The sequence below is a fragment of the Nerophis lumbriciformis genome, linkage group LG12, assembly GCF_033978685.3.
Source record: "Nerophis lumbriciformis linkage group LG12, RoL_Nlum_v2.1, whole genome shotgun sequence".
NCBI lineage: Eukaryota > Metazoa > Chordata > Actinopteri > Syngnathiformes > Syngnathidae > Nerophis > Nerophis lumbriciformis.
This window is the reverse complement of record NC_084559.2, coordinates 28,750,639-28,769,464: the sequence shown is the minus strand read 5'-3', so window position 1 is coordinate 28,769,464 and position 18,826 is coordinate 28,750,639. Positions and strand designations below refer to the sequence as shown.

General features: G+C 37.7%; 1 protein-coding gene across 1 annotated transcript; it reads right to left on the bottom strand.

Moving 5' to 3' along the window:
* Window positions 1-3,896: 3,896 nt before the first annotated feature.
* On the bottom strand, window positions 3,897-15,257 carry LOC133622934 (E3 ubiquitin-protein ligase NEURL3). Its single transcript, XM_061985789.1, has 4 exons — window positions 15,097-15,257; window positions 8,543-9,061; window positions 4,349-4,444; window positions 3,897-4,270 (listed from the first exon to the last, which is right to left on the bottom strand). The coding sequence occupies exons 1-4, from the start codon at window positions 15,119-15,121 to the stop codon at window positions 4,053-4,055; spliced, it is 858 nt and encodes a 285-aa protein (XP_061841773.1). The 5' UTR covers window positions 15,122-15,257; the 3' UTR covers window positions 3,897-4,052.
* Window positions 15,258-18,826: the final 3,569 nt, after the last annotated feature.

Here is an 18,826-nt window from a genome sequence, read left to right as displayed (position 1 = left end):
TATCGGGGCATACGCCAAAAATGGCTGATAATGGGTTGGGAGGAAAGTTTTGACCGTATGCTTTTCCAATTGTGTCAAAAATGTCCTCCCAAAAGGAACATAGTTTAGAGCAGGACCAGAACATATGAACGTGATCAGCCGGAGATTGTTTGCATCTATTGCAGGTATTGCTAACAGTGGGGTAGATTTTGGATAGTTTTGAATTAGTGTAGTGAATTTTATGGATTACTTTGCATTGGATGAGACTATGACGGGCACATATTGAGGAGGAGTGAACCAGTTTCAGGGCCGAGTTCCAGTGTTGATCGGATATGTTGATATTAAGATCGCTCTCCCACGAGGCTCTTATCACTGATAGAGAGTTTGGAGCAACTGAACTTAAGGAGGTATATAACATGATTAGGGCTCAAAGATAACAATGTATCTATAAGAGTTTCCGGAGGACGATTTGGAAAGTGTGGGAACTGCTTCTTCACGAAGTCCCGCGCCTGAAAGAAACGAAAAAGGTGGGAGTTCGGCAAATCGTATTTGGAAGAGAGTTCAGTGAAGGATGAGAACTGCAGACATAATTTTTAGGTCCAGAACTGTGAAAAAAGTACCAATGTTGTCACATTAGACGCATTAGATATTTAGACAATTTCAACATGTAACATGTCTTCTAAAAAGAAAAACTAACTGTTAGATAAGAAATATTGTATACAAACAATACAAAAGGATATGCCACTAACAACTACAGTATTTTTATGAAGTAATGTAATAACAGTGATGGGCAGTAACAAGCTACATGTAGCTACACTACGTAGCTTAACTATATTTTCCAGTAGCTTGGCGGTTTCTTAGCTACTTTTCTAACGAGTAGGTTTTCCTGTAGCTTTGCTTCTTTTAGACCCATGTAGCGAGGTAGCTTACATCAAAGCTACAAGCTACAAAGAGAGAAAATGGACTGCGAATCCAGGCCAAAAAAAATACGGAGAAAATACAATTACCTGGATGAATGAGAACATCCATACATACGGAGAAAATTCATGATGATTGGTTGGCATTTGTATGATGAGTCACAATTGGCTAAGGTTAGGGAGAGTCAGAAACTGGCCAATCAGAGGCAAGATAAGGCGGGTCATCGAAACCGGGAAGCAAAATCATAACAGACATGTACACATGTCACATGACGACGAGGGAGTCAGAGACAGAGGGACGCTTCAAGCTGACGACTCAAAAAAAAATTTAACATACCGTATTTTTCGGAGTATAAGTCGCACCGGAGTATAAATTGCACCTGCCGAAAATGCATAATAAAAAAAGGAAAAAAACATATTTAAGTCGCACTGGAGCCCCGCCAAACTATGAAAAAAAACTGCGACTTATAGTCCAAAAAAATACGGTACTTGAAAATGGCAGAGGGATTATCTTCCGTAGATTACATTTTCCTTTAGTGATGAAGATGACGTCCAGGAAACCCACAATAATGCTTGTCCTTGGCCATATTCAGACAAATGTATGTGTTTAGAGAAAACAACGCCCAAAACCTCAGTTTTTAATTGTTTACTCTGCAAACCAAAATCATAACTCTTTTCTTCATCGAAGACGTGGAACACAAATTTAGGAACACACATTAAGGTGAGTTTTACTGCACATAACCATTACCAACTTTTCACAAGCAATTCGTAAGTCTTTGTTTTTGTTTTTTTGTCAAGAGATGTTTTTTTACAGTAGTTAGAGAAAATTAATACCATAATAGGGGTGGGCCAAAGAAAAGGCAAACTAAATAAATACATACAGTGGGGTGCGTCAACTAGAGAGGTAGTTGTAGGGTGTCCCCGGCTAAATGACAGATAGTTAATAGTAAAGGACCATTATTGGATCCATTTGTACACTCTCTCATACATGTGGGCTCATACTAGTGTTGTCCTGATACCCGGTACCAATATTATTTTGATACTTTTTGATACTTTTCTAAATAAAAGGGACCACAAAAAATTGCATTATTGGCTTTATTTTAACAACAAATCTTACGGTACATTAAACATGTTTCTTATTGCAAGTTTGTCCTTAATTAAAATAGTGAACATACGTACTGGAGCCCGAATAGTAAACTCTCTATAGCCCGCAGACTTTTTTTGGGCTCTGGGAATCACTAATAAGCCGGAGTTCTTTGAACGCAGATTTCTTGCCGGGACATATGGTACAATACAATCGACAAGATAGGACGGAGCTAGACCGTGTAGTATTTTATACGTAAGTAGTAAAACCTTAAAGTCACATCTTAAGTGCACAGGAAGCCAGTGCAGGTGAGCCAGTATAGGCGTAATATGATCAAACTTTCTTGTTCTTGTCAAAAGTCTAGCAGCCACATTTTGTACCAATTGTAATCTTTTAATGCTAGACATAGGGAGACCCAAAAATAATACGTTACAGTAGTCGAGACGAGACGTAACGAACGCATGAATAATAATCTCAGCGTCGCTAGTGGATAAAATAGAACGGATTTTAGGGATATTACGGAGATGAAAGAAGGCCGTTTTAGTAACACTCTTAATGTGTGATTCAAACGAGAGAGTTGGGTCGAAGATAATACCCAGATTCTTTACTGATACGCTTTGTGTAATTGTTTGGTTGTCAAATGTTAAGGTGGTATTATTAAATAAATGTCGGTGTTTAGCAGGACCGATAATCAGCATTTCCGTTTTCTTGGCGTTGAGTCCAAAACGAATGTAATGTATCCAAACAACAGAAGAATAAGTGATTATTACATTTGAACAGAAGTGTAGATAGAAGATGTTAAAAGAGAAAGTAAGCAGATATTAACAGTAAATGAACAAGTAGATTAATAATTCAATTTCTACTACTTGTCCTTAATAATTTTGACAAAATAATAGAAGGGAAAATAACACAATATGAGATAGGCTCCAGCACCCCCGCGACCCCGAACGGGTCAAGCGGTAGAAAATGGATGGGATGGATGTTACTGCATATGTCAGCAGACTAAATTAGGAGCCTTTGTTTACTTACTTACTAACAAAAGACAATTAGAGATGCTACCTCAGTAGAAGCATTTAAGTCCCATCTTACAACTCATTTGTATACTCTAGCCTTTAAATAGACCCCCCTTTTAGACCAGTTGATCTGCCGTTTCTTTTCTTTTCTCCTCTACTCCCCTCTTCCTTGTGGAGGGGGGGGGGGCACAGGTCCGGTGGCCATGGATGAAGTGCTGGCTGTCCAGAGTCGGGACCCGGGGTGGACCGCTCGCCTGTGCATCGGCTGGGAACATCTCTGTGCTGCTGACCCGTCTCCGCTCGGCAGGGTGTCCTGCTGGCCCCACTATGGACTGGACTCTTACTATTATGTTGGATCCACTATGGACTGGACTCTCACAATATTATATCAGACCCACTCGACATCCATTGCATTCGGTCTCCCCTAGAGGGGCGGGGGGTTACCCACATATGCGGTCCTCTCCAAGGTTTCTCATAGTCATTCACATCGACGTCCCACTGGGGTGAGTTTTTCCTTGCCCTTATGTGGGCTTTGTACCGAGGATGTCGTTGTGGCTTGTGCAGCCCTTTGAGACACTTGTGATTTAGGGCTATATAAATAAACATTGATTGATTGATTGATTGATTGATAAATGCTGTTAAATGTATCTTTGATGTAGCAAGCCTGGGTCGGTTTTGGAATTGAATTGCATTGTTATGGTATTGCTGTGTATTGTTTGTTGGATTGATTAATCGAAAAAGAAAAAAAAAGAAAAAAAACACGATTTTTTAAAAATGAGAATCGATTCTGAATCGCACAACGTGAGAATCGCGATTCGAATTCGAATCGATTTTTTCCCACACCCCAAATTGCTCCCCAAACTAAGATGGACAAACTCAACTCAATTTACTTGTTTTCACAGCTATATATTTCATGTATTCATACAAACATTTCAGAGTACATTAATAGTACAAATGAAGATCTGCTCTCTTAATTTAAAAAAACAGATTAAATAAAATAACAATATAAAAGACATTCAGATATGAATAAAATACAAATGCATTTAGTTTATGTGCATGTCATTGGCTCTCAGTGGCTTTGTTCTTCTGGCACTCCGGGATGACCTGTCGCCAAGCCAGCGACGGGCCCTTCATGCTCCGCCTGCACAGGGGACACGTTCCAAACTGCTTAAAGACGCCGTCGGCGCACGTGGGACACATACAGCGATGGCCGCATAGCAGAGTGACGTTGGCCTGCTGGCTCAAGCACACCACGCAGGTCATCGGTTCTTCTCGATCTGTCGCGAGAGGAGACAGGAAGCATGGTGAAAAGAAGCCCACCACAGTCGGGGACACGATGAAGGGACTCCTCCTACCTGCTGCCGGCTCCATGTTGAGGAGGGAGAGGAAGTCGGTCGAGGCAAGACTCATGCATGCTCTTCTGATGGAGATCCGGCCCCTTTTTTCTGAACCTGCACCAAAATAGGAGGGAATTCAGTTCAATGTCCCTGCAAACGATTCCATTTACAACCAATTGGTGCCATTTGGAAATAAAATGTATCAACAAACTATAGAATCTAGTAAAAAATATTTTTGATTAAGCAACATTGCACATGATTTCTTATTTAATAGATGCAATTTTAAAATATTCATTCAACAAACTGCCTTGAACATCTTTTCTCAAATTGGAGACAATTACGCTGACATTGAACTGTTGTTCTGTGAAGTTTCAGGACGTATGGGATGCTTTCCTAAAATATGTAAAATATTGAAAAGTAATTGAAAGGTAGATAATTGACGAGCCCTTTGCTGCACTGTGTTGGAGACATTCAGGAGTGCACTTGTCTGTGGCTTTATGTCAATGTTTGCCTCTACTTATTTGACTGATGCATGTTTTTTTTTTCTAGTTTACTATTTTTATTTTATTCTATACATCATTTTTGTAGGTTACTTGTTTGGGGGAGAGAAAAAGAACATTTGACATGTGTTAATTGTATTTCTGTATTGTGTATGTCAAAAAAATCCAATAAACGAACGTTAAAATACTTTTTTTTTTAAATACCTTGAACATTAAAAAGATATAATTTCTTGTTGTTCAACACTTCCTAAATGTAGATTTTACCATGAAATCTAATATTCTACATACTTTTGAAATGCTATAGATTTTCAACATATTTGTGATAATCCCATACTTGCCAACCTTGAGACCTCCGATTTCGGGAGGTGGGGGGTGGGGGCGTGGTCGGGGCGTGGCGTGGTTGGGGGCGTGGTCGGTGCTGGGGGCGGGGCGTGGTTGGGGGCGTGGTTAAGAGGGGAGGAGTATATTGACAGCTAGAATTCACCAAGTCAAGTATTTCATATATATATATATATATATATATATATATATATATATATATATATATATATATAGATATCTACATCCTGAAGATATGCAAACAAAACTGTGTTTAGATAATTGATACTTCAAACTTGCATAAATAGATATTAAGGAATATAACATAACTTGGCTTCTGAGAGTTTCAAAATGTAATGAATAAAATGCTAAAGTTGTTGATAAACAAGCAATTATTTTAATAATTAAATATGGTCATTTTAAATGAATTATTATGATAATTTAAAATCAATTATTTCAAATATGTTTATTTTAATGTATAATTCTATGGCTGGATGTAATAAGGAGTCACGAAAAAATACAAATAAAAATACAATTAATTTTGATGTTTTTAGCAAAATATAGTAAAAATGTATTTAGTTTTTTTTTTTTTTTTAATTAATAAATATATTTATTTTTAGGTAAAATAAACATAATAATACAATTTACTGTATCTCTAGTCTGGACGATTTAGTTCTTGTCACCCTGTTGTCCTCCCGTCATGAAAAAAGGCTGTCCTCACTCAGGTCCGCATGGAGCTGGAGGGGGCGTGGCTTCCAGCTCCGGCTGAAAATGGGGAGATTTTCGGGAGAATATTTGTCCCGGGAGGTTTTCGGGAGAGGCGCTGAATTTCGGGAGTCTCCCGGAAAATTCGGGAGGGTTGGCAAGTATGGATAATCCTTATTCTAACTACACTTTAAAGGGGAACAGTACTTTTTTTTTTTGGAATTGTGCCTATCATTCACAATGCTTATGTGAGACAAGTACATATATGTTTTTCCTTTTTATGCATTCTAACTCATACATAAAAGCTATTAAAAGTCAGCTAACAATGTAGCAAATGAGAACCGCTCTATTCCTGTCATGATCCGTGGCCCGGATCATGTTTTTGTTATTTTCTGTTAGTTTTGGACTCCCTTAGTTCCTTTTGTTGTGCACCCTTGAGTTTGTTTAGTTACCTTGGCTACTTATTATTTTCACCTGCCTCTGATTGGTGTTCGGGACGCTCACCTGTTCCCCGAGCACTAATAAGAGGCATTATTTAAGCCTGCCTTTGCAGCTGTAGCCACCTTCGGGAATCATTTTTGGTGATTTAACCCCCAATTCCAACCCTTGATGCTGAGTGCCAAGCAGGGAGGTAATGGGTCCCATTTTTATAGCCTTTGGGTTTGAACTCACAACCTCGATCTCAGGGCGGACACTCTAACCCAGACCTGGGCAAATTAAGGCCCATTAAGCTTTTCAATCTGGCCCGCCGGACATTCACACTTTTTTTTTTTAGATCTTTAAGATGCAAACTGTAGCCGCCATTATGATGTGCAGTGAAAGTATTTAAATAGTTGGAATCTGCGATTTTGCATGATGTACTAGTTACTATGGTAATCTAATTAGTTACTATGGTAATCTAAATCACAGCAGCTCAGACGAGGCACCAAGCAGTGAGGGTGGGGAGTGTTTCCACAGAGTGTTTCCAGAGCCTGAAATGCGGGTGTCAGGGACAAACGTGGAAGGAGATTTTTACAACAAAGTTGTAAAGCTTAATGATGTATCAAATATATCAGATTGTAGGTGGGTTTATTTTTACCCTTCGCGATCATATTTCGCTGTTTGTTGCATTATTGTTGTGTTTCGCTTGATTGTAAAATATGTGGATGAGAGGGGGTGTGACGTTCATATGTTGTCAATATTCAGTGTTTTATCCTTCATAGTTAATGTTGTGACATTCTTTATTTTCATGTACATTCTGGGTGTCTCACTCATTAAAAAAATTTAAAATGCCGTTCAATTTTTTAAGGCGGTCTGTCATAACGTTTTTAGTTTTCAATCAGACATTATTGTGCGGTTTTGTATTAGTGCAGTGGTCCCCAACCACCATACTTGCCAACCCTCCCGAATTTTCCGGGAGACTCCCGAAATTCAGCGCCTCTCCCGAAAACCTCCCGGAACAAATATTCTCCCGAAAATATCCCGATTTTCAGCCGGAGCTGGAAGCCACGCCCCCTCCAGCTCCATGCGGACCTGAGTGAGGACAGCCTTTTTTCATGACGGGAGGACAACAGGGTGACAAGAACTAAATCATCCAGACTAAAGATAAATTGTATTATTATGTTTATCTTACCTAAAAAGAAATATATTTATTAATTAAAAAAAAAAAAAAACTAAATACATTTTTACTATATTTTGCTAAAAACATCAAAATTAATTGTATTTTTATTTGTATTTTTTCGTGACTCCTTATTACATCCAGCCATAGAATTATACATTAAAATAAACATATTTGAAATAATTGATTTTAAATTATCATAATAATTCATTTAAAATGACCATATTTAATTATTAAAATAATTGCTTGTTTATCAACAACTTTAGCATTTTATTCATTACATTTTGAAACTCTCAGAAGCCAAGTTATATTACATTCCTTAATATTTATTTATGCAAGTTTGAAGTATCAATTATCTAAACACAGTTTGTTTGCATATTTTCAGGATGTAGATATCTATATCTATATATATATATAGATATAGATATATATATGTATGAAATACTTGACTTGGTGAATTCTAGCTGTCAATATACTCCTCCCCTCTTAACCACGCCCCCAACCACGCCCCGCACCACCCCTGACCACGCCCCTACCCCCCACCTCCCGAAATCGGAGGTCTCAAGGTTGGCAAGTATGCCAACCACCGGTCCGTGGATCGATTGGTACCGGGCCGCATAAGAAATAAAAAAATAAAAATAAATATAATAAATTATTATTATTTATTTTTTTATTAAATCAACATAAAAAACACAAGACACACTTACAATTAGTGCACCAACCCATATAGATCAATACAGTCTGCAGGGATACAGTCCGTAAGCACACATGGTTGTATTTTTTTATGACAAAAAAAAAAAACCAAAAAACATTCCCCCCTTCCTCCCCCGGTCCGTGGGACAAATTTTCAAGCGTTGACCGGTCCGCAGTTACAAAAGGGTTGGGGACCACTGTATTAGTGCTCCTAAAAATAGATATACCAGCCCCCAGACACATTTTTTTCTCTAAATTTGGCCCCCGAGTCAAAATAATTGCCCAGGCCTGCTCTAACCACAAGGCCACTGAGCATAAATGTGGTTATTACTACATTTCAATGTGAAAAAAAGCAGAAATGTGAGTTTACTTTGAAAGCGTGACAAGAATCAAACCTACCCAGGAGGATAATGGAGCAGGTCTGTCCGTAGATGTCGATCACGGCCCACAGAGGTCTGCTGAGGTCGACTCCTTTTAGCAGCTCATGCCGGCGCTTTTTCTGGTCTAAAAAATACACTTTGCCGGAATGGGAGACCCAGAACTGTACTTCTGCACCTGCACGGCAGGAGGCCTCATGCAGGGGGGCGACCCAGTGCCCGGGGGTTTGGACGAGGTCAGGCATGGACAAGCAGGGCAGAGGCAGAGTTCGGGCTTCTGGCGGCACGTTGGTAAAACCCAGCCTCATTGCTCCCTGCCATCGAGCCACGTCTTCCTCCACCCACAGGCGAATCCGCTCCTGGACCCTCACCGGGCGGCTGCTGAACACCAGGCCGTTCTTGAAGGTGTTTTTGGGTCTGTTTGCCTGTCGACAGCCGTAGCTCAGAAGGACCATGTCTCCCACGGCTTTGTGGTGGAAGGTGAGAGGACCGAGGCAAGAACTGCCGCATTTGTGTTTGTGCCACGTCTTGGTCTCGGCATCTGCAAGGTCGGACGGTCCAAAAGTAAACAAGCGGCAGAAAAAAAGGAAACACCTTTTGGCCGCTTATCACAATATGAAAGGAAATAATCAGAGACTAAACGGCAGCTCGGCAATAAAGCTGACTAATAACGAAACTAAAAAACGTTTACTCTGAAGCACGTGCTAACAAGAAGTGCCTTTATCTTAATTTTAATGCACCTGTCGTAAACATAAGTCCTAAAGTTGACATCCTCTGCAGTGCTTTTGGTTTTGGTCTATTTCAGTGATTCTCAAAAGTTTGTGGTACGCGGGCTCCATCTAGTGGTATGCCAAAGAATCACTTAGATTGATATTTAAACACAGTGTTACTGTTCAAACTGTGTGTAATGTTAAAGGCCTACTGAAAACCACTACGACCGACCGACCACGCAGTCTGATAGTTTATACATCAATGATGAAATCTTAACACTGCAACACATGCCAATACGGCCGGGTTAGTTTACCAAAGTGCAATTTTAAATTTCGCGGGACATATCCTGCTGAAAACGTCTCGGTATGATGACGTCAGCGCGTGACGTCGCGGATTGTAGAGGACATTTTGAGACAGCATGGCGGCCACCTATTAAGTCGTCTGTTTTCATCGCAAAATTCCACAGTATTCTGGACATCTGTGTTGGTGAATCTTTTGCAATTTGTTCAATGAACAATGGAGACAGCAAAGAAGAAAGCTGTCGGAGGGAAGCGGTGTATTCAGCAACACAAACACGGCCGGTGTTTCATTGTTTACATTCCCGAAAGATGACAGTCAATCTTTACCATTGGCCTGTGGAGAACTGGGACAACAGAGACTCTTACCAGGAGGACTTTGAGTTGGATACGCAGACACGGTACCGTGAGTACGCTTCCAAACATTTGATCGCTTGCCCGTACGTGCGTGCCGCTATGTGCATGTCACGTACGTAACTTTGGGGATTTTGGGGAAATATATGTGCTGTATCGACTTTGGGGAGGTGAACGGTACTTTGGGCTGTGGGATTGAGTGTGTTGTGCAGGTGTTTGAGTTGTATTGGCGGGTTATATGGACGGGAGGGGGGAGGTGTTTGTTATGCGGTATTAATTTGTGGCATATTAAATATAACCCTGGTTGTGTTGTGGCTAATAGAGTATATATATGTCTTGTGTTTATTTACTGTTTTAGTCATTCCCAGCTGAATATCAGGTCCCACCCGCCTCTCACAGCATCTTCCCTATCTGAATCGCTCCCACTGCCCTCTAGTCCTTCACTCTCACTTTCCTCATCCACAAATCTTTCATCCTCGCTCAAATTAATGGGGAAATCGCTTTCTCGGTCAGAATCGCTCTCGCTGCTGGTGGCCATGATTGTAAACAATGTGCGGATGTGAGGAGCTCCACAACCTGTGACGTCACGCTACTCGTCTGCTACTTCCGGTACAGGCAAGGCTTTTTTATCAGCGACCAAAAGTTGCGAACTTTATCGTCAATGTTCTCTACTAAATCCTTTCAGCAAAAATATGGCAATATCGCGAAATGATCAAGTATGACATAGAATGGACCTGCTATCCCCGTTTAATAAAGAAAATCGCATTTCAGTAGGCCTTTAAAGTGTTCAAAAACATTAAATAAGACTTCCGCCTTGTTCTAATGAATGCTTAGGCCTACTACGCTACTGTATTTTAATATTGGTCAATATTGTGCTACTTTGGGAGCCAAGTGTGTTCTGAGGTGGTACTTCGGGAAAAAAGTTCGAGAACCACTGGTCAATTTATTTCACATGTTATGCAAAACGCAAATGTCCACCGCAATGGACGGTGGTTCTCAGGAGGAGGCGTTTAATCAGGGGTATCTAAACTTTTTCCAGCGGGAGCTGCATACAGAGGGAATTTGGTACATTAAAGATAAGAAGCTCAATCACCGTATTAAGAGTGCGCAAAAAAATCGATTCACATCCAAATCGGAATTTGTATTTATTCTGAAAATAATTGTTAAAAAAAGGGTATGTTTTTATTTTTTTTAATCAATTCTCACAAATTATGAATCGGTTTGAAAAAATATATAAGTACATACATTTGAAAAATAACATTGGGAATGAATGTTTGGCTTAAAAACATTAAACAAATATTGTTGATAATATTATTATTATTACTGCTTAGTTTTCAATCAGACATTATTGTGAGGTTTTGTATTAGTTTTATTTTATAATTTTTTTTAATTTTTTTATATATATATATATATATTGAGTTTGAAAGTTTTCCCATCATCTTAAACATTGTAAAGTTAGATTTGGGTTGGATTTAGGATTGTTCTATTGTATTTTACTAGATTGATTAACATGCTGTGATGTCTGAAAAAAAAAAATATATATATATATTGACATTTTTTATTTAAATACGTTTTTTTTAGGCGTATAAGTCAGACGAGCTTTAGTAAGCTGTTTTGAAAATGTTTTATTAGAATTTATACAACAAAAAATATATTACGAGAATCGTGTTGACTCAAGAATCGATTCTGAAACCAATCCTCACCCCAAGAATCAGAATCGAAACGTAAGGTGCCCAAAGACTCTGACATCTACAAATTATCCTAAACTATTTGGACAAAGGATTTCCATCTGCGCTTTGTGTTATTGGTTTTTAAAAAAAAGCAATTATAAAATACATAACACACACTGCACCATTGACAATTACAGAACATTACAAAACTTTTGAGTCTGCACACTGGAAAAAAAAACGTAGTTAATGTTTAACAAAACAGTTAAGGCGTGCCTCTCCTCTGCTTAAAGCGGGGGTGTCCAAACTTTTTCCAGTGAGGGCCGCATTCAGTAAAATCGAAGGATGTGGGGGCCGCTTTGATACTACATGTTGTACATTAAAGTAAAAAATAGCAAGATAACATTAAGCAAATAATCACAAAAACATTGCATTAATCACATGTATTAAAAAAAAAAGTGTCATTTTATAGCATTACTAATTACACCTCAATATTGACTTCATTTCATTTTTACAATCTGCTGGGGGCCAATGAATAACTAGCTGCGGGCCGACATTGGCCCCGATCCGCACTTTGGACACCCCTGAAACAAAGAAGAAGTAATAACTTTATCTAATCTTGGCCTGCGCATAATAAAACCAACGTGCGACATGCAGTGACATAAATGCTGCTAAAACCAGCTTTTAAAAAAATGCAGAATCTGAATCGATTGTAGAGTGTGTAGATGTACCTAATGTTGTAACCGGGTGAATCTAACATTTATAACATTTATTTCCGAGCGTGTCTGTGGACAAAATAACGGTGACGACTTCAAGATTTATATTTGAACAGTGTTCATTTACAAAAGATAAATGATGATACTTCTGTAGAGGGTGGGGTGTGGTTTCATTTGCAATCTGGGAACACCTCCAGAATCGAACATTTTGCAGGGAGACTCAAAAAACAGGTTATAAAAGTGACTGTGGAGCAAAATTTATAATCAAAGCATATCCAATGCATATTATTTAGACCACAAAGAAGTGCTTTAAATGTAAATTCAAATCATCATAGGTCCCCTGTAAAGAGAAAAAGCCTGTATCAAAGCTTTATTTCACTTTTTAATTTGTATTTTTTAATAGTATTTGTAGAATGTTCCGCGGGCCGAATGAGGATAAGAAGCACTTCTCAGCACAGGACCGTGCAAGAAGAAATTTTCCCAGCGAATATTGACTAATCTGCTCAAGGACACACAAATGCAGGGGTGTCCAAAGTGCAGCCCGGGGGCCAATTTCAAACTGCAGCTTGTTTTTTCTTGGCCCTCTGCTTATTGTGAAAATAACATTTATTTATCATGAATAAGATTAGTTACTAATAGTTGTTTTTTTTGGTTTCAAAAATAATAAGAATTGCACTTTTGAAATTTAAGCAGTGTTACTTGCTTGTATAAATTAAATGAACCTAAAAAAGACCCCGAGTGCAGTCAAAATAAATAGCGTGATCAATCTGCGTATATGCATGATTAATACAATGGTATCTGCGATTAATCCCATGAGTTACCTCGTTTGACAGACCTAGTTTATTACATATTACACTCATTTTCTTGGTGGCCTCGAACACAAAGCTAACATGTTGACGTTTTGTTCAGCTAGTTTAACTTATATAATAATAGAAATAATGGATTAGATTTTATATCGCGCTTTTCTATTATTAGATACTCAAAGCGCTCACAGAGAAGTGAGAAGCCATCATTCATTCACACCTGGTGGTGGTAAGCTACATTTGTAGCCACAGCTGCCCTGGGGTAGACTGACGGAAGCGAGGCTGCCAGTTTGCGCCTACGGCCCCTCCGACCACCACCTATCATTCATTCATCATTCATTCACCAGTGTGAGCGGCACCGGGGGCAAGGGTGAAGTGTCCTGCCAAAGGACACAACGGCAGCAATTTGGATGTCAAGATATATATACACAAACGTATATTGACGTACATTAGTTTGCTTCTATTTTGCTGAACCCGACCCTCGGTGGAAAAAGTTTGAACACCCCCGCTCTAATGCAATGTTTGCATACATCAAAGAGGAGGAATACATTTTATTAAAAAACAAACAAAAAAAACTTTTACATACATACATACATACATACATATATATATATATATATATATATATATATATATATATATATATATATATATATATATATATATATATATATATATATATATATATTAAATTTGAATGATTTAGTGGTTTTAATGTAACTTTTTAAATGCATATATATATATATATATATATATATATATATATATATATATATATATATACATGTATGTATGTATATATATATATATATATATATATATGTATATTAAATTTGAATGATTTAGTGGTTTTAATGTAACTTTTTAAATGCATATATATATATATATATATATATATATATATATATATATATATGCATTTAAAAAGTTACATTAAAACCACTAAATCATTCAAATTTAATATACATATATATATATATATATATATATATATATATATATATATATATATATATATATATGCATTTAAAAAGTTACATTAAAACCACTAAATCATTCAAATTTAATATATATATATATATATATATATATATATATATGTATATATGTATGTATGTATGTATGTATGTATGTATGTAAAAGTTTTTTTTGTTTGTTTTTTAATATATATATATATATATATATATATATATATATATATATATATGCATTTAAAAAGTTACATTAAAACCACTAAATCGTTCAAATTTAATATGCATATATATATATATATATATATATATATATACACAGTATATACATATATATATATATATACATATATATATATACCAAATGCATATTATGTATATATTAATGTAACTTTTTAAATGCATATATATATATATATATATATATATATATATATATATATATATGCATTTAAAAAGTTACATTAAAACCACTATATATATATATATATATATATATATATATGCACATTTAAAAAGTTACATTAAAACCACTAAATCGTTCAAATTTAATATGCATGATTTAGTGCATATTTTGTGGTTTTAATGTAACTTTTTAAATGTAACTTTTTAAATGCATATATATATATATATATATATATATATACATATATATATATATACATATACTATATATATATATATATATATATATATATATATATGTATACATTTAAAAAGTTACATTAAAACCACTAAATATTACATTTGAACGATTTAGTGGTTTTAATGTAACTTTTTAATTGCATATATATATATACATATATATGCATTTAAAAAGTTACATTAAAACCACTAAATCGTTCAAATTTAATATCATCACATGGAAGAAGCGTACCTAAAGAAGTGGTCAATGAGAGAAAGTGTAGCCTATTAATAATAATAATAATAATAATGTATTTTATTTGTAAAAAGCACTTGACATTGAGCAAACAACCTCAAAGTGCTAATGACCTTTTTAAAAGGTGCAGTATTATTGTTTTCATTTCAAGTTGATAGTAAGAAAAAAAAAAACTCACCATTGTTGCGGTTGATTATCTCCATCTTGTAGTTTGTATGAGGAAGACCAAAGATGAAGAAGTTCACTTGCTAAGTTTCTATCTGGCTTTGTTTAAAATAAAAGCAGGACAAGTGCATATTTAAAGCAAGACTGCATGCGGTCATACATTTAAACCACCCCTACTGTACATCACATGGACCTAAAGGGGAGGGGCCAACTTTTGGAAATGTACTGTTTGAGTGAGTTCGTAGAATGGACATTGTCCATAAAGTACTATCTATCTATCTATTGTCAAGAGCCATAAAGTATGCATATTTCTTCATACAAACACCTCAGTCGTGTATTATCTGATTCATTTGTCTCCTGCATTTAGACACTAACTAGCACACAGCGAGTCGACTTCCTGTAAATGCTCAGTGTGTACGGTAACTTGAGCACACATGTTGCTTGGTGAAAGTGAAAGTGTTTAACTGGCTCCTGCTCTACTGCAATGGTCTGCAAGAACCACATTGGATCGCAGCTCTGAGCACGTGGTTGCGAGACCAGCCAAACACGACACAGCTGGAAAGTTACTAACTGTGATCGTTTGTCACGAGACTGCATCTGGGAATCCCCGCTCCATTCCCACATGACATTATCTGCTACTGTTTTAAACTAAATGGAATATTTTTGGTATGGGTGGCAGAAGGTGTCACACAGGGGTCAAACGCAACACTCACTCATGACTTAATAGTTATTACTCACTAGCATTATTTAAAATAACTTCAAAAAAAGAGGCCAATATTTGTAAACAAATGCAATTTTATTGTCAGAATGTCGCTCAGGAACACTCAGGGGGTTCCCACTTCTGCGGCCCCCTCCAAGGTTTCTCATTGTATCCCACTGGGTTGAGTTTTTTCTTGCCCTTATGTGGGATCTGAGTCGAGGATGTCGTTGTGGCTTGTGCAGCCCTTTGAGACACTTGTGATATAGGGATATATAAATAAACTTTGATTGATTGATTGATTGATTTTTTACAGCCATAATTAACATTCAAATATATTTACTTTTACAAGCCACGGCTGCGATGTTTGGCAATCCTGCAAGCTACTTGTCAGCACACTTGTGCATGCGGGGAATTTGTGTTCCGTCATTGGAAATTCAAAGGGGTTGAGGTCAGGGTTCTGTGTAAGTTCTGACTAACACAATCCAGCATGTCCTCTGTTTTGTGCACAGAAATCCCCAAACGTTCCCCCCCCAAAGTTGGAAGCAAAAGTGTCTTTCAGAGAAAACAAACCCGACTGCTGGTCCAACATCTAACTGATTAGTAATGACTGTTTTTTTGGTCTACGTAGGGCAGGGATGTTCAACTGGCAGCCCATACCGGCCCCCTCGTTCAGTTCAAAACTTGGTAGACAAACATTTTTGCAGGTTCAAACACCTGCCGCCTCTCACTCTGCTCATCCGCGCGGCTGCACTCACACTTTAATCAACCCACATGACGCTGATGAGCATACTTGCCAACCCTCCCGGATTTTCCGGGAGACTCCCGAAATTCAGCGCCTCTCCCGAAAACCTCCCGGGACAAATTTTCTCCCGAAAATCTCCCGAAATTCAGGCGGAGCTGGAAGCCACGCCCCCTCCAGCTCCATGCGGACCTGAGTGACGTGTCAACAGCCTGTATTCACGTCCGCTTTCCCACAATATAAATAGCGTGCCTGCCCAAACACGTTATAACTGTAGAATGATCGAGGGCGAGTTCTTGGTTTCTTATGTGTTTATTGTTAGGCAGTTTCATTAACGTCCTCCCAGCGCGGTAACAACACACAACAACAGCAGTCATGTTTTATTCTACCGTAAAACAGTTCGTCTGCCGTAAACAGCAATGTTGTTGTAATATATTGAGTTGGAGGCAATAACCAGGCGAGGTGATGAAGTACGTCTCTTTACTGTAGACTTCAGAACAGACTCACACACTTGACGTCAGGTGCGCAACACCACGTAAATCGTTGGCCAACCAAAAAGTAACCCCAGTACGCTATAGCCAACATTCACCATGAGATGGCAACAGACAAAAATAGATCACTTTATTACATTCCTCCCCTTTTAGAATTGTAGAAGTTACTCAAAATAAATAAACAACCCAACCAAAAAATACAGCAGCTCAATTAAAAAACTGTACTTAAGCCACATTCTTTTTTTTTTTTTTAGTACAGAACTCTTAACCCTCATTTGTAAACAATGACATGCTTATTATACAAACAGTATTTGTACACCTTTAACACAGATTTTTATACTGTCTTCAGAGATTCAGTTTTTTTGGTGGTACTCAAAACCTTTCTGGGTACCTGCATGGTTAGAAAAATAGTGACAGAGAATAGAACAAGGATGGACAATTCAACCCTTAACTCAACAATGAGTAGATGAGTGTTATGTGTGTGTGTATATGTGTAAATAAATGAACACTGAAATTCAAGTATTTCTTTTATTTACATATATTATATATATATATATATATATATATATATATATATATATACATATATATATATATATATATATATATATATATATATATAATAAAATAAATATATATATATAGCTAGAATTCACCGAAAGTCAAGTATTTCTTATATATATATGAAATACTTGAATATATATATATATATATGAAATACTTGACTTGGTGAATTCTAGCTGTAAATATACTCCTCCCCTCTTAGCCACGCCCCCGCCCCACCCGATGACACCCAACTCTACATGCCCCTAAAGCTGACCAACACGCCCGATTGTAGTCAGCTGGAGGCGTGTCTTAATGAAATTAAACAATGGATGTCCGCTAACTTCTTGCAACTCAACACTAAGAAAACGGAAATGCTGATTATCGGTCCTGCTAAACACCGACATTTATTTAATAATACCACCTCAACATTTGACAACCAAACAATTACACAAAGCGACTCGGCAAAGAATCTGGGTATCATCTTCGACCCAACTCTCTCGTTTGAGTCACACATTAAGAGTGTTACTAAAACGGCCTTCTTTCCTCTCCGTAATATCGCTAAAATTCGTTCCATTTTGTCCACTAGCGACGCTGAGATCATTATTCATGCGTTCGTTACGTCTCGTCTCGATTACTGTAACGTATTATTTTCGGGTCTCCCTATGTCTAGCATTAAAAGATTACAGTTGGTACAAAATGCGGCTGCTAGACTTTTGACAAGAACAAGAAAGTTTGATCATATTACGCCTATACTGGCTCACCTGCACTGGCTTCCTGTGCACTTAAGATGTGACTTTAAGGTTTTACTACTTACGTATAAAATACTACACGGTCTAGCTCCATCCTATCTTGCCGATTGTATTGTGCCATATGTCGCGGCAAGAAATCTGCGTTCAAAGAACTCCAGCTTATTAGTGATTCCCAGAGCCCAAAAAAAGTCTGCGGGCTATAGAGCGTTTTCTATTCGGGCTCCAGTACTCTGGAATGCCCTCCCGGTAACAGTTAGAGATGCTACCTCAGTAGAAGCATTTAAGTCCCATCTTAAAACTCATTTGTATACTCTAGCCTTTAAATAGCCCCCTTTTTTTTAGACCAGTTGATCTGCCGTTTCTTTTCTTTTCTCCTCTGCTCCCCCCTATCCCTTGTGGAGGGGGAGACACACAGGTCCGGTGGCCATGGATGGGGTGCTGGCTGTCCGGGGTCGGGACCCGGGGTGGACCGCTCGCCTGTGTATCGGTTGGGAACATCTCTGCGCTGCTGACCCGTC